The following is a 17,406-nucleotide window of genomic DNA, read 5'->3' on the forward strand; positions in this document are numbered from 1 at the left end:
ATACCACAGAGCTCAGTAAATTGCTGATCGGCAGTTTTAAAGAAAAGTGACTTCAAAGTGACCAATTAGAAGCTTCTTAGCAACACAGACCCTGGTGTTTGGAATTAACAGTTACTCGGTTTGCCTTTTTCTTTTCTGTATACATACTCAATGTAACCCAGGTGAGCATCTGCCCAGTAGAGTAGATCGTTGGTGTAATCAATGGTGATGCCATTGGGCCACTCTAACTTGGTAGAGATAATCACAGACTTATTGGTTCCATCCATGCCTACCCTCCCGATGTAGGCTTTGTGAGCCCAGTCTGCCCAGTATATATACCTGTTGGAGGAAACACAAAGGGTCAGCTCCTGAAGCCAAAAGAAGTCAGTAGCCAAAACACATGGCTTTTCTCCAATTAGATAAATAAAGTTTATATTCTAAAGAGCCTTTTAGAAAGGATAGAAAACTACTAGAAAATCATCTGACAGGGGATGGTATATAGAGAATGCTCAAGAATGAATGTGATTAATTGGGGATTTCAGTGGACTTGGCAGGGAAAGTTCAGTGGAGATGAGTTATCTTTCTTTTACCATAACTTTCTCTGCATGCAGCCAAAATATGTGACTTGGAAAGTGAAACGATGAGTCATGGCAAAGAAAACAGAATGGTTCATGAATATCATTGGAATAAGTCATGCTTCTACCCTTACGCTAAACCATTTACCAGGTAGAAAAAGCAGAAGATAAATCCCAGCAAGATATTGGCCTTGAGATAACAGAAGCAGAATAAGGGCATGAAAAAAGAGCCCAAGATTACAGGGCGACAATACCCATATTGAGGGTGAAGGACAATTCCTCTGGGATTATCAACGCAGAAGGTGTTGTTGGCATCCAAACAGTGTTCCACCAGCTTGCGGCGGTATCGACCTTCAAGGTCAGAGACAGAGAGGCAATTCAGGTGGGCATCCACCCAATAAAGCTTTCTGAAATGGAGAGACAGGAGTTACTGACAGACATCTTCTTTATGAAACAGTGCGTATTTAACCACCCAACTTCCTACCCAAGCTACCTTGGAATCACACATACAACTGTTAAAAGGCACTTTTCCCCCAGGCAAACAACAGTAAGGGGGAAAAGCTGACCTTCCTGCAATGGGAAAATGGAAGATGCAAGAACGTGTGCCACAATTCTCCCTTTAAGATGACGTCACACAGGGAATTCTGGGTCCACACCTCACACAAGGATTTTGGCTTTACTTTCTTCATAGTTCTGTTCCTGCAAATCATTAATTGCTATTCTTTTCAACACCTCACAAGGCTATAAAATACTCATATTCACATATTCAATATTTTATTCATTATTCATCAGGCGCTTACTGAGCACCTACGGCAGGTCAGCTACTATTCATGTAGAACTATGGAGCAAACTCCTCACCCCGCATTTTAGGGTCTTTACCCTTAAGATGATCAAATGGAAAAGCAGCAGAAGAGTCCTCTGTAGGTCTGGGCTGACTGTAACTCTATTAGCAGTATACATGCCTGCAGCTTCATTTCCATTAACCACAAAGCCAACTACTATATGCTGCCAAGTTTCTGACAGATTCAGCGTTCAACAGAGATGTTTAGAAGTATGGTTGATTTAATAAAGTTTAATTATCCCTTGCCTACCTTAAAGACCCTCAGTTTCTAGGAGGACTATCTCAAAACAGATGTTTCAGGTTAGCCTTCCCTATTTCATAACCAGCCCAGGCCGAGAATGACTAGTGTTGTAAGCAAGCCTGTGAACTCAAGAAAGCAGGGGTTGCTCTAGGCCCCTAGTACCTGGTGTAGCACCTGATATGGAGCAGTTTCAAATGACTGAAATTACTGATGAATGCGTGAGTCATCCCTGACCCTCATCTCCAGTTAACTGAATGGCCAGCAAAATCAGAGCTCTTCTCTCCTCTGTGATGTCCCTCCCCCAAAACTGATAGCACAAGTTCTTAAAACCACTAGATTTTAGGTTCTGTGGTATTCCATTTGAGTATTAGGTATACGACAGGAAAAAAGAAAAAGAAAAAGAACATGCAGAAGCATTATATGTACCCACATATTAACCAAGCTGAAAAACATCAATTCTCTGTTAAGATGAAAACATGTTTGATTTTTTAATTAACTTTTAAAAAGCTTCTCAGTGTTTTCTTACCTGGCAACCCAGTCTACAGCCAGACTTTCTGCAGCTGGTAGTTTATGCTTCATGATTGTCTCCCTGTTTGTCTTATTCAGAAACATTCTCTCAATGATTTTTTTCTCTATATCAATCCAGTATAATCTTTTTTCCACTCGATCAAAATCCAATGCCACAGCATTGCCCAGTCCTTGCAAAATGAGGGAGTAAAAGGAGCCATCTGTTGTTAGATTTCTCAAATAGTAACGGTTGCTAAAAATGAGGTAGGGCTCAATGTTGCTGTTCTGTCGGCAGCTCTTTCCATCTGGTTCTCGGATGTAGCCCGGGGCACACTTACAGATGTAAGAGCCCATTGTGTTCTCACACTTCTGGCTACAAACAAAGGGTGTCTCCATGCATTCATCAATATCACTGCAAGTCCGCTTGTCAGACAAAAGCTTGTAACCAGGACGACAAGAACAATAGAAACTGGTTAAGGTGTCTGTGCAGTTTTGGTCGCAGCCACTGAGTAAAGGGTCATTGCACTCATTAATGCCTGTAGGTAAAAAAGAAGTTATTAGAGAACCTAAAATATCAGCAATGCATCTGCCATGATGATCCAAAGTCAACATTTCCACTGTAAAGCGCCACTTCTTAATGAATCATGATAAAATTAGACAGACAATAGGGCTTTCTCAAGGCTACAGATCATTTAAAAGAGACTGCTTTTTCAACTTCCTCCCCAACTTAATCCCTCACCAGTGGTTTTAATAACTAATACAACTGACAAGCTTAAGTTTCACTTCAAAGCCTGTATGTGCCAAGCTTCTTTTAACCAATAGTTTTTAAAGTAAAATGGCAGGAGAGAGGAGGAAGACAAACAGAAGAGACCTGGCCAGTGGGGTGCTGGTAGAATAGGCCTGGGTTGGGGTGGGGCCCAGCACTCCGGTGAGTGCACCTTTGGCCTACGCTGTGACACATGGCTAATCTCACGCCCAAAAAAACAAAAAACCAAAAATCTACACTGGGAGGAGAGCGTGTTCTTATTAATTTTTATAAATTCAAGGTGGTTTCTTATGAAAGTTGGGGTGAGAGGGAAGTTAAAACTCTCCCCTTCAATCATCTGAAGGTGAAAGTGCAGAACAGGCTAAAAAATCTTAGTATAGGGGCAGTTCAAGCAACAAGTCATTCCAAGGGTAAAAAGAGAATTAATGTTGTCTCTCTTGTTTAACAACCCTACTAGGTCTGACTTTGCTCATTTTCTGTTCTCTGTAATGAACTGCCTAACTGATGAATACGTCCTTATATACCAAGTAATTTTTGCCTCTGATAAACAAGAAATAGTAGTTTTCTGGTAATTTTCTACCCAGAAGACCGACAGGAAATTCCTGATAAGTCCTAAAGGGTGAAGAATATATATTCAGTCTCCCCATTTTCCTTTTCCCATATCTGCTGTCATACTCACCACATCCTTTCTCATCGCTGTTGTCAAGACAGTCATCTAGGTGGTTGCAGACTTTCACCATTTCGATGCAGTTCCCATTATCACACTTGAACTGATGAGGGGGGCACGTGGTTTCTGGGATATGGCACAAGTGCTCCAGCTCATCCGAATCATCTCCGCAGTCATTTTCCCCATCGCAAGTGTAGCCCTTATAAATGCAGAACCCATTCTGACAGGTAAACTGATTCTCATTGCAGGTGGGGTATGAGCAGTCCCTCTCATCACTGTAGTCGCCACAGTCGTTGTGCCGGTCACACCTGTGTTGAGACCCGGTACAGCTCCTGGAGAGGCTGACAAGTCTATCTCCTCCACCCGAATACCAGGTCGACCATTTCAATAACAAGATCACTAATGCCGTTAACTTCTCCTCCCCAGAGCCTTCACCCACCGCGCCAATCTCCAGCAACAGAAGAATATAATATTAGCATTCCATACAACTTCCCCAGGTGCGGGTTGCTACCATTGGAAATGTGGGTCTAGAGCTGTTTAAACAATTGCGTTCATTTTTCCCTAGTTGATAAATTAATTAAGTATGATTTTTATAATTTTTGTGCTCATCAGATCTATTCATCAGATAATGAGATAGCTTATGGGCACAAGAACCATCCTAGGCAGCCACATGCTAGACGTGCCCATACTCAAGTAGATACTCGTAAGATGCATGCTATATATTATAAATGATAAGATTGTTAGATGTGTCCTGTAAGAACACTTATCTTCCAACTGAAGTAATGTTTGTATTAGCAGTCCTGGTACTTCCATCTTTCACTGTAATACTCCTGCCACCGACCATGAGACGTGAGTGGTAATGACAATGGGGAGGAAGAAAACTAGCAGGCTAGCATGGGCTACTGCTAAAGGGACAAGGCATTTCAGACTTCTAGAAGCTATCTTGGCACCTAACATCCCTGGGCATCATGAAGACAATGTAGTTTCCTGCAGTCCTATGAACTAGACTATTCTTTTTTTTTCTACAATATTCCAAGATCCTATGAAAGTCATAATTACTGAAGGGGGTCTTGCTAACAGTACCAAAATCATCTTAAGGCTAAAAGAATCTTCACTAAAAGTGGGCAAAACTAATGGTTGACAATTGATAAAATAATTTACTATGGAGGTCACAGGAGTTAGAGGCAGAGCATTAAAAGATATTAAGGCATCAAAACCGAATGTGGTCAATTTTATAACTCATCTATGGTCAAGTCCCCTAATCAGCATTCCCATCCACAAAACTGGCACACTGTCAATGTGATCTATACCGCAATGTGTGCATGCAACTGTAAAGAAAGTTGTGATCAATGCAAGTTAGCTCAACCCCATTTGGTGTCCTGGGAGCTATTTAACTCTTTTCCAAATGATTTAAGATACCGATGCTTTCTTTACTATCATTTAAATGCAACCCAGGAGGGAAAAACAAGTCATCTAGGTAAGCAAATCACCAGGTTTTTAGACAAAATTGCATGTCAGTATTCCAGTGAGCTGCTCACAACTCAGTCTTACCCAGGTTCTTCAGCAGCGTCGGTAATGAGCCAAGAGGAAAAAAGTCAATAGGAAATATAATCTCTTGTATCGCTCTACCAAACAGGGAGGTACACATTCTGCCAAGCAAGCAAGAGGGTGCATGTTCACAGCATGCTTAGTGGAGGCTGCTGGCACTTAAGGCAAACAGAATTTGGAGCTATTTTAGACCCTATATAGCTCAGGTTTCCAGACAAATGGTCCTTTTTCTCTTCTGCCATAGCCCTTGTCAAAAGCAAGTCAGAAAACTCGGGGGAGCAGGGGTAGAGGAAGAGAGGGAGAGAAGGTGGAAGGGAGGGAGGAAAAAAGGAAGAAAAGATGAATGAAATCAATAAATGTCTGGTAGGTCAGGTAGGGCAGCTGCTAGATCATAGTAATAATGAGGCAGAGCTCAAAAAGCTCAGAAAGGGAGTGAAATAACCAAGATCAAATTTAACACCTGATATCATTCTATTCCCTAGATCCTATGCCTAGCTTTTCAGAATATCCAAGACTAATGATACTAAATACTTACTGGGTTCAGAAGAACCAAATATCAGTACAACATAACTCTCAAGTAAGCAGGGAGGAGCTATAAGACAAAAATTTACTGACTTCCTTGTCCGAAGACTAAAAATCTACAGATCACATCCGTATCAGTTAAATGTAGACAAACCACATTTAAATGCAAGTTCACCAAAAATAAAATAAAATAAAAAGAGAGACAGCTCCTGAAATGTCTTCAGCTTGTCAATACTCAAACTGCCACCTCTCAGCAATGTCAGTGTGGACTTTATTGGGGGAGGAGTCATCCCATAAGAGCATGTTTTCTAAATGACATTATCTGCCTCTTAAATCTCTACCATTCTTTAGTCATAATGTCAAGTCCCTGCTCCTTCACATCCTTCACAGAAGATAACCTTCTCCAGCTTCCTCGGGACCATCACCCAGGGCACACAGATCTGGCCCTGCTCTATCCCAGCAGTGCCTCAGGGCCTGCGGAGGGGCTGCCGGCCCATAAGCCCATAGCCCCAGAAGCCCTGCTCCTCTGATCTTGTGCCAGCTTCATAGATATGTTTCTTCTCCATCCCTAGTAGGATGTAAGCCAATAATTCTTCTTTCTTCATTATGCATGTATGACCTTGGCACACGCAATATCTCTTCTTAGCTCTAGTTCCATGTGTCCGAATGCCTAATACATATCTGCACCTCAGAAAGTCCTATTACATCAAACTCACCTTCCATCTTGAGCTCCCTTTTGGATTCCACTACTTTTGTTAATGCTCTTACTATTATTCTCCTAGTCCTTCAGAACTGAGGCTACACATCATTTTTCTTCTTTATTTTTCTCTATATGTGAAAAGTTGCCAAGTGGAGATAGTGAGAGAGATTGGGGCACTAAAAAAGTAGAAACTTTTAGAATGGCCCATTTTGAATAAAACTATGAGAAATCAAATACGAGGCTATTACAGGAGAGGTCCCCAAGACCGGCAGGCGGTGAGCTCAATCTGTTTGACTGACACAGTTTTAGAAATTTAAAATTTGTTTCCAGCATTGCAAAATCAAAATACTTCATATGAAAATCCAGATTTCCAACTTCTTTCAAACAAAAGAGCAGAGAAGGCCTGGCTCTCCTGCCACTCCTGCGCGATGCTGGATGCTGGAGCGTGTGTGCTCTTGATTCACCTCACCAGCCTCTCCCTGTTGTCTCACTGACTCACTGACTCTGAGCCTAAGTGCCAAGCTCCATTTATCATCATTCTCATACTGTTATTCTTCTCAGAGCAGAGAGAAGAAAGTGAAGTATTTCTATCCTTGTGCCTCTATTCCACATCGAAAACCAAGAGGATCACCTGCTTCTAAAAAATGATGTGCTTACACCAAGGCCACTTCCTCCACCTCCCTGGCCCCCTGTGCAAGGCCACATTATGTCCCTTGTGAGCCCCAGGCACTTTCATCTTCGTGAGCCCCTTCCTTCATAAAATATTTAAAATTATATTTAATGACAAAATCGATAGAAAGGCAGACATGTATATTAATATTACCTATTAATATTTCTCTGACTTAAAATTTTTTCCTCATGATTTTTTTAAAAATCTAACCACTTCATAGCCCACTAAAGGTACCCGGAGCCATAGGCACTGATGCCACCACGCCTAATGGATAAGTCAGCTCTGCCCCAATAGATAGGTGATGTTTACTGGGAAACTCTTTTACTCCCCAATTCACCTGTAGGAGTCCGGGACACACTGTCCATTACTACAGGTGAAATCATTTGCAGAGCAAGATCCCCGGGTGCAATTCTGTCGCTCATCGTAGCCATCAGCACAGTCCGCATCGCCGTCACAGACCCAGGACTGGGGAATGCACCTCCTGGATGGAGGCACGCTATTTACACAGAGAAACTCAGAGCTCGAGCAATTGTGCTTCTCTGAAACAAAGCATACAGGAATCAGAAACCACATGGGAGCTCACGCAAGCAGTCACATTCTTTCTTGCCCATTATTTCTCTTGCTTTATGTTACTTAGTAGTCTGAGCAGTGAAAGGAAATGAGAAAACGGGCTAAAAAAAATCGATTATGGTAATCACAGGTCACAATAAAAATACCTCCAAAAATTCCACTGTAATTGCTTTGGACCTTGGATTTTTTCAGAAGAAATAAACATAGCAAAAACATCACTTGGTTTTCTATAAAATTAAGATGATATTTTTCCCTTAGGGCTTCAGAAAAATACTCCTAATTTTGTTCATTGGATGCCCCAAAATGCCTTACATTTGGTAACATTTTTTAGTTTTCAAAGTGTAACCACACAAACACATGTGAGACAGGTACTCTAATGCAAATTCTCCAGATGAGAAAATTGAAACTCAGAATGGTTGACTAGATGGCTAAAAGCAACAGGACTTTTCAAAGAGCTAGGGCGTCAAGCCTAGGTCTTTTTTCCCCCAAATTTAGTACTTTTTAAAACTACATTACAGGTACCACCCTAAGTAGAAATAGGGCATATGGAAGGAACATACATCAAGAAGAGTTACCAGAAACCATGACACTGTTAGGAAAGAGATGAGATATAATTATACAACGTCCCAGAATAAAAGAACAGGTATTTTACTTAATCTCATTGTGGGTGAATAGGAGACAAAGAAACGAGGGTCTTGGTAAAAGGAAGTGGGAGAAAAGTACATGTTGCAGGTGGGAGAAAAGTGCATGTTTGTGCAGCTGCCCGCCACCCATTTCAGGGGATGGAAAATATGTGGAGCTTTGGACCACTAAAATCATTGATATGTAGGGTTATGATCAAATGCAACCATCAGGGAGCCTTTGTTTTTATTATTCTCCCATGGAAAGATGCTTTTCTGAGACAGTAAGAGTTAGTAATGCTCTGTTGGGAATGGAAAATGGCGTTCCATAGTCTATTCAATAACCCTTCTCCAAATCCCAGCTCTAAGGTAATAGATAAAACTGGAGGCATAACTAATCGTTACACCATTAAAGCGGCTGTTAATGTTAATTGTGGCCAACTGAATTCTCTTTATCTGCCCTAGAAATGTGGGACATTATTTCTCTCAGCTAAATAGAAGAGAAAGAAAATAAAATTTAAAACCGCTTTTCATCATTTAAAGGCACTTAAGTACATAATAGCAAATGATTCCAGAGTGGAAAAGTAAAGATAACTCTCTATCAGTGCGCATTCACTTAAGGAGTCCACCTGAATCATACTCTCCAAAAACAGAAAAATGAATCTAGTGAGTGTCCCTGGATGTGACTCTGTAGAGGAATTAACTGGTTTCCCTTACCACAGTGGTGTCTTTCATCCTCATCACTCATGTCTCCGCAGTCATTGTCACCATCACAGATCCAGTCCGCTTGGATGCACCTCCCATTGTCACACTTGAACTCATCACTTAGGCATGTTGACTCACTGTACACTGAAAACAAAAATAAAAAGTACTCTTGTTGAAAAGAACGTTTGCAGTCCAAAAATCATGAGAGAAGCCTGCTACAGCATGGGTTGTCTAGAACATTGATGCAAATTCTTGAATCATATCCCCATATGTTACTACTAACCAGGGACCCATAAACCAGGGATGCCAATACGAGCCTAAGGCAAAAGAAAATTTAATTTTATCTACAAAAAAAAAACAGCACAAGGGTAACAGTAAGAAGAAATGGGACTTTTTATAAGCTGGTAAAAAGGAGTGCAGGCAGATACAGCCTTTTGAAGAGGCATCTTTTTTGAAACAGCAATACCACTTCAAGAAATCTAGGCCACAAAAATCTTCCCAAATCATACACACAAAGATGTTGAAAAGATGTTGTTCAGTGGGAAAAAAAAATTGGGGGGCAAATGGCAGAAAATATGTATACATTTGTGTTCTAAAAATTATCAGGATATGTAGATAAATGTAGGAAGATGTCCACATTTAATTGTGATTATCTTTGGAGAGTGGGAGTATTAAAGGTGAAGAAATGGAAATTTTACTTTTATATGCATCTTATTATTTCTTTAAAATAATACCACTGCCTATTGTGAGGATGTATTGATATATAGACTTTGTGTTTATCTTCATTTAAATGTCAGGCAGTTGGTACAAATTGCTATTACTATGACTTTGGTTCCCATAGATATGGAAACTATATATTCTTCACATATTTTAACCAATAGTTCAAATATTTAAACCAATTTCTAATACTATTCTACCACATTATTCCATTTATGGATCCTTAAAACACTATGCACCCTTTGTTTTCTACAAAACTTTCAGCATAGGGGGAAAAATAACTTGGCAAAAAGCTTCAAATTATTACTCTCCAACTGTTAAGTCACTGAATTTAAATCTGAGAGAAAATAGGAATAGGAAATCCTCTGAATTCAGCTATAAAACTATGCAAATGGTCCTAAGAATACATCCACAAAATAAAAAGTTTTATATATGATGGTATTTGTTACAGTGATATTTATAATAAAGGAAAACTATAAGCAATCTAAATGCTTAAAATAGAGGTAATTAACTCAATGATAATCAGTGGAATATTATAGGGCTATTAAAAACGAGTATAAAGACAATATAACAAGGGTCAGCAAACTTTCTCTTAACTGGCTAGTAAATATTTTAGGCTTGTAGATCACATGCCCTTTGTCTCACCAACTTGACCCTGCCATTATAACACAAAAGCAATTATAGACAAAATGTGGCCACATTCTACAATAATAAAACTTTTTTATAAAGACAGGAAGTTGGCCCATTGCCATAGTTTGCTGACTGCTATATAGCAAAATGATCTGACAGATAAAATATCAAAATCAATTTAAAAGATTTGATCTTTGTATTTTTATAATTATGTAAAAAAAAGTGCATGGATATAGATTAGAATTTGCAAATGTAAATAGCAGCCTCCAAATATACAAACAAGCATAAACATCCCCAGGAATACAGAAGGGTCCCCAGAATTTCTCGGAAGGCTCAGACAGCATGAGAGCTGGCAAACAGGCAGAAGAGGAAGAGGATGTGTGCCCATAATATACCCCTGGCTCACGGATGTGATGGTCCTGATCGCTTTTGTATCCTCCCACATTCTTACCGGTCGGACCTCAGCCAATTCAAAGTCAATCAAAATTATTGATTTCTACAAGCCAGGCACCATATCAGATGCGTCACCAAAATAATCTCATTTCATCAGCATCAGTCAGCAACCTCCATATCCTGTTAACAGCCCACACTGTGCTCTGCACTAACGCATTTTTAATGAATGTCTGCTGAGAGGTTTCAGCATCTCAGCTGAAAGTGGCAGCAGGGAGGAGTGCAAACATTCAGCAGCCATGACCGTCCTGGTTTGAAGCAGCTGGAAGAGTTTCTCTAGCTGCATCCTAGTGCTTTTCATGCTGGCTCACTCTCTTACCACAAGTAGCAGGTTCATCAGAGCCATCAAGACAATCTCTTTCTTGATCACAATACCAATGGCCAGGAATACAGGGCCCAGAAGTACAGTGGAACTCATTGTTGCTGCACGTGTGAGCGGCTGTGGGGGGAGGGAAAGAAGGTAAAACCCATGAGCAAAACACCAGCTTGTTTCCACAATGCGCCTGTCTCTCTGGAGTGAATAAATAGTTGTCAAAAAAGGAAGACCCAGGCCTGGCAAATGGAATTTTGTATATTCCCTTTCCATGAAGAGGAAGGAATATGGGGGAAAGAGAAAGCAAACAATGCAGCCCCAATTTTCTGGAATATTTTTTCCTAGATTCCATAAATTCCAAAATAAATTCTATTTGTTGGAAATACCTTCTTTTCTTGCTTCTATGTTATAACATAAAATAAAATAAATTATATTGAAATAATCAAATCTTACCATTCTTCTGGTATACAAGATTTAACTAGCTTTGGCCCATGATATCTGATAACTTTCCAAGGGAAAAAAAAAACTGCTAAGGAAGCAGAATTTCCTAAACTATAAGCAGTAGCTCCAATCTGTATGTCCTTGGCTGATGGCTGCATCTGAATTCTGCTTCTTCTTGTTGCTGCTAGTACAACTGACTCCTGCTCTTGAACTGCAGTCTGGCCTGGTGACAATTATAAATTCTTAAATCATGTATCTATTTACAGTAATAGCCTCAAAGTTATCAAGCTTAAGAAAGGCCTTTTAATTTGAACTACAAATACAAGAAATTGCTTGACTGAACCAAATTGCTAAACATGAAGTGAGGGTTTCTGAAATATAAACATATTTAAAATTAGAAAAATTTTTTCCATTACTAATGGTCACTATAATCATAGTAGGAGTAAATGTAAGGGCATAATGTGCAAATTTTGCCTGGAGTTCCTGAAGACAAAAGGCCTTCAACTCTGGGAGAAATGGCTCTGCAATTGGGGGAGGTTACGTACCAGGGCAGGTCTCTGCAGGAACTGTTTGGAGCCAGGCCTCCAGCCAGGGAACAGAGAGGAGGGGTTTCTTAATGCCCCTCTAATCACATCCTAAAGTAATTGCCTACTGCATCTACTTACAAGGTCAATTAGAATGACAAATTAAAATTTGCCCGAACACCCAGGCTATATATCTGTGTATTAACTGAAGGTATGTCTCCCTGGAACCACAGAAAGAGAAGCAGGTTTATATTACCGCAAAAAGTGGGGTTTTCGTCACTCATATCTCCACAGTCATTGTCTCCGTCACACAAGTAAGAGCGAAGAATACAAATATTTGTAGACTGACACTTTGTGAATCCAGACTGGCAAGTGCGATCAGCTTGAAAAAGACAACCAGATACACATTTGGAACATATCCACCACACATACACCACAAAGAACATCCATGTTAATGGATTTATTGCAGAATTTGAACCACCAGAAGGGAGTCATTTTCAAAGTTATTACAGAGGCATGATTCATGGCACTTAAGTTATACCACAGATTCTAGAGAAAAAAGGTATTTCCAGCCAAAACCACATGGAGAGATAGGGAGGCTTGCTTTGCACTTTAAATCATTTTCATTATTTAATAGCATCAGCAAGAGCCCCAACTTTTGGTTAAATAAACTATGGTATATCCACACAATGGAGTAATATGTAGCTATAAAAAGGAATTAAGAAGATATCTATATATTAATAAAGAATGATTCTTTGAGCTCCAGGATATGTTAACAGTAAGAAAGCACAATTCAAAACAGTAGACTATCTTCTATGTAAGAAAAACAATGGTGTGTGTGTCTGTGAATGTGGGTGTGGAAACACAGAGAGACAGATATGTTTCAATTAACAACAGCAATAATAAAAAAGTAATGAAAATGTCACCCCTATGGAGAGATTGAGAATAATATGGAAGGGTCAGGATAGAGAAGACAGGATGTAAGGCTTCTGTTAATGTACCTTGTCAAATAAATTTGACTTTAAAACCATGTATATTGGTTTGAGTAAATAAAAACAAACTAAAAATAAAAAAAGAAAAGCAATTCCTAAATTTGGAAATAATAACAAATAAAGTTAATGGTGAATCAAGTTGATAAGCATAACCATACAGAGAAAAAAATTCAAACGTCTTTAAAACCAGGATTTTGACTGTATATCACTAGAGGGATATAATCTGAGAACACGAAGGACCTAAAGTCTTAAACTACACTTAGTAGATTTATTGGTAGTAGTATTGTTTGTGTGGGCATTTTAAAATTATATTAGAATAAAGCAAGTAAGTCATTATGCTAATATATTAGAAATCAAGATTTTTAGCTTAGAGAAGGAAGAGACGTGATTATAAAATCTGAGTAAAACACCTATAATCTTAAATTAAAATGGGAAATGCTGATATATATTTTTTTCCCTAAAAAAAAGTGCTTCCTACCTCTGTCCACTGAAAACGCCTAGAAGCAATGAAAGCCAAACAGAAGTAAGGTACTCCAATGCCATAGTAACTTTTAAATACCACAAAGGAACAAAGTCTCCTTGGATAAGTGGTTACGTCGAAGTCTGAGGCAGGAATGTATAAATCTAAGCTACAGAGGACTGAATAGGCCATGTCAAAATAACAGAGGAGCCAACTGAACAGGGCTCCTGCTGGCCTGAGATTGGAAAATTGAACACCAAAAATAATAAATTACTGCCCTGGCTGGTATGGCTCAGTAGACTGAGTGCCAGTCTGTGAACCAAAGTGTCACTGGTTCGATTCCTAGTCAGGGCACATGCCTAGGTTGTGGGCCAGGTCCCCAGTAGGGGGCGCATGAGAAGCAACCACACATTGATGTTTCTCTCCCTCTCTTTCTCCCTCCTTTCCCCTCTCTCTAAAAATAAACACATAAAATCTTTTAAAAAAAAAGAATTCACAGTATTAAAACTCAAAAATTATGTGAAAATCTATGAGTTTAATACAATACTAAAAACAAAACCTTATTGCTTGTTGCTCACCAACTCATTTCACTGAGAACTGACACATATAGGGAAAGAATCAAGCATTTATCCTGCTGACTTGTAATTTAGGTTAACAAAATAGTTGATAAGAGCTTCTTCTTTATGGACCTTCAGCTAATAAATGTGGAAGGAATAAGAGAATTTAAAAATGCCTATTTTGAAATAATGGATTTATGGAAAAACCATTTATGGATGTTTAAGCCACTGGGTAAATGGTGGATGGGAAGTTCCTAAGGGAAGATTCAGACTGACTCCTAAATTCACTAATTAATTTTATAATCACCTAAAGCAGAACAACCAAGCATTATGTGCCTTGTGATGTGATGCAAGAGGAAAAATACAATTTCACCTATGTAGTATTCTACCCAAAGAATTAAACCTAATATATTCAAAACTCTAGGTCTAAATTCCAGTTAGTAAGAAATAACAGAAATAAAATAACAAATGAAATAACTCAATTATGCAACTAGTCAAATCCAGAATGTAGGACATTCCGCAAGATGAATCAAGGGTATTTTTTTTTTAAAGTGGGAACCGTTGTGGCATAAAAAGCAATAAAGATTTATAACAATCAAGATCAATCTGTAGACCTTGTCTGAATCTTAATTTGAATAGAGCAACTGTAAAAATACATTTTGGGGATAAGTGACAAAATTTGAATATGGACTTAATACTGGAAGATATTAAGTATTGTTGATTTTGCTAGGTATTATAATAGCATGGTAGTTGTCTTTCAAAATGTCTTTATCAATGATATGCATGTCTGGGAGTTACTTTAAAATACTCAGAAAAAGTCGAGGGAGATAGATGAGACAGATTGGCCATTTGTCGATAAATGTTGAAACTGGATGATTGGTATATTATACTATTATTCCTGCTTTGGTGTATATTTTAAATTTTTCATAAGAAAAGTTATTTTTTAAAGCACATCTAAATAAATATTTTATGTAACTCTACCTACAAAAGCAACAGAGCATGTAAATATATCTACAATAAAAATATATTTGGACCTACACTGCTCTCTTGTTTTCACAAGATGCTAAAGTGCAAATCCCAGACCTTTTAGAAAAATCAATTAACTATAAAGCAACTTATCAGAAAAACTAAAAAGACAAATCGTTTCAGTCAACACCGTACTGTATAGCTTTTTGCTCAACAAACATTAACCACAAAACATTTATGCAATAACTCTTTTGTCAGTAGCTATTGGTAAAGCTTCAAAACAATCAGATATTGTGTCAAGTGAACTTTTAATCTGGCAGATACATAAACCAAAGATAAGATATTTAAGGTTAAAATAGCCAACAGTTGTATGGGCCCATACATTTAGGCAAATAATTCAAATGTTAAGTAGAGTTGTTTCTAAAAATCATTTAGTAAAATATATTAAATGAAATATATGTTTTGGATGAACACTTAGTGCTATGTTTTTCAGAAAACCCATGATCCAAGACTTCAGACCCCAAAGCACAATAAGTACTTAAGATGAACTTACGGCAATTTTTCTCATCTGAGGCATCGTTATCATGGCAGTTGTTTACACCATTGCAGACAAACTCAAGAGGTATGCACCTTTTATTACCGCAAGTAAATTCCCTGGTGGCATTACACTCACTGAACTGGCAGCCCTCCTCATCACTGTTGTCACCGCAGTCATTCTGGTGATCACAGCGATAACGATAGGGGACGCATCTCCCATTATTACAGGTGAAGGCTGTCGAACGGCAGGTGTGAAACGCTATGGAGGAAAAAAACATTGAAGAAACCTCTTGATTTAAGCATCACTCTAATTTCTCAAAAGATACAATCCATTAGAATAGACACTGAGAGTTTACCTTCCAAGGCAAAAAATGGCTGCAAAATGGGCTGCATGCAAAGTGAGATAACATTTTAAGCAAGGTGTTAGATTAAAGCAAAGTTAGATTAAGCAAAATATGATATATCCTTTTTCTAACAATGCAAGTATTTTAAGCAAATGAAGTCACTCTGTTTATCATCTCAATCACAGAAAAGCAGGTAAATACAGTTTCTTTGCAGAGTCTACTGGAAAAAGGTAAATAACCTAGGAACATTCTAAAACAGTCTGCTGTGTTTTACTTACCCCATTCAGATGCAGCCTGTATTCTGGGAGTGATTTCAATAAAACGACTGAATTAATGGTCTTTCTGCTACTTAAATTAATAAAATGATAATAATCACCTATTGGAGCCCTTAGTCCTATATTAAGTCATATTTAACATGCATCAAGCCTTATGCTGTGTTTTTTATATTGTTTCTCTTATGCCTCCCAAGAATCCTAGTAATAACTCCATTTTACAGGTGAGATGTCTGAGGCTCAGAGAGGTTAAGTAACTCTCCCAGGGCTATACAGATTGTGTAAATGGCATAGCCAGGATTTTAATTCCGCACTTTTGCTTTTGGCCACTTCAGAGGGGCTTCCTAATGAAACTATTACATGGCATATATACCAACTTATATGTGGTTTAGAGAAACACAGTCTGGCTTCTCAGAGGAAACACTTTTGAGTTCTAATACGATGCTTAGGCATAGATGGAATACCTATTCACACGCAGGAGCATTCTATGCCAAACACTTGCATAAGACAACATTAGTGTCTACCAGAAGTTCCAAGAGTCCAACTCACCACAAACACTTTCGAGCTCATCACTATTGTCACCACAGTCATTTCTGTTGTCACATTTCCACTGATCTGGGATGCAGCGCCCATTGAGGCAGGTGAAATTGGAACCAACACACCGTATACCGTTGTCCACAATGCAGTGCTTATTGTTGTTGGCCAGATACCAGCGTCCCTCCTGTGGACACTGACACTCAGCACCATTTGGACCTGAAGAAAGGTAGGCCCAGGGAAAGCAAAAGATTTGTGTAGCAAACATTCATATTTTCTCCCCTAGAATAGCACTTGGCAACATCCTCTCTATTAAATGTGCTGTAAGCCAAGCCACGAAGACTACTCCCATCAACATTTCAATGTTAGTCTGCGTCATTTTGCCATCAAGAACTACCACCGATTAGTAAATGTGGCTAATTCACCCCCATCTCTGAACAACTTCTCATCTACACTGCCACAATTACAATGCGTCTGCCTTCTCAGCAAAATCTGCAAAGCAACAGTATTAAAAGTCACCTCTTCCTATGAATTCGTTGTTCTCAATAAAACCCACTATGAAGCACATATCACACATCATATCATCAGAAATATTTCAAACTATAGATAATACCTCCTAAGTGGAAGAATTAAATCTCAAACCCCTATCTTTCTACCTCCATAAAACTTGAATTAAAAATGCATTTATAAGAAATCTTATCAAATAGAAAAAAAAATATCAAAGCCTTCCTCTCAACATAGAGACTCCCAAATCCATT

At 38.7% G+C, this 17,406-nt stretch overlaps 1 protein-coding gene across 1 annotated transcript in view; it reads right to left on the reverse strand.

Annotated features, from left to right (window-relative positions):
* The window catches only part of LRP2 (LDL receptor related protein 2), a 195,359-nt gene that overhangs the window by 49,101 nt on the left and 128,852 nt on the right, over positions 1-17,406 (reverse strand). The window contains exons 43-52 of the mRNA XM_054562744.1: positions 16,664-16,867; positions 15,515-15,757; positions 12,243-12,368; positions 11,028-11,147; positions 8,924-9,055; positions 7,354-7,555; positions 3,589-3,884; positions 2,163-2,679; positions 809-961; positions 148-318 (exon numbers count right to left, since the gene is read on the reverse strand). Of these exons, the coding sequence (XP_054418719.1) occupies positions 148-318; positions 809-961; positions 2,163-2,679; positions 3,589-3,884; positions 7,354-7,555; positions 8,924-9,055; positions 11,028-11,147; positions 12,243-12,368; positions 15,515-15,757; positions 16,664-16,867 (2,164 nt within the window). The remainder of the gene's footprint in view (positions 1-147; positions 319-808; positions 962-2,162; positions 2,680-3,588; positions 3,885-7,353; positions 7,556-8,923; positions 9,056-11,027; positions 11,148-12,242; positions 12,369-15,514; positions 15,758-16,663; positions 16,868-17,406) is intronic.

Source organism: Pteronotus mesoamericanus, unplaced genomic scaffold, assembly GCF_021234165.1.
Source record: "Pteronotus mesoamericanus isolate MK-2021 breed Mesoamerican mustached bat unplaced genomic scaffold, CSHL_Meso_final scaffold_651, whole genome shotgun sequence".
NCBI classification, from domain to species: domain Eukaryota; kingdom Metazoa; phylum Chordata; class Mammalia; order Chiroptera; family Mormoopidae; genus Pteronotus; species Pteronotus mesoamericanus.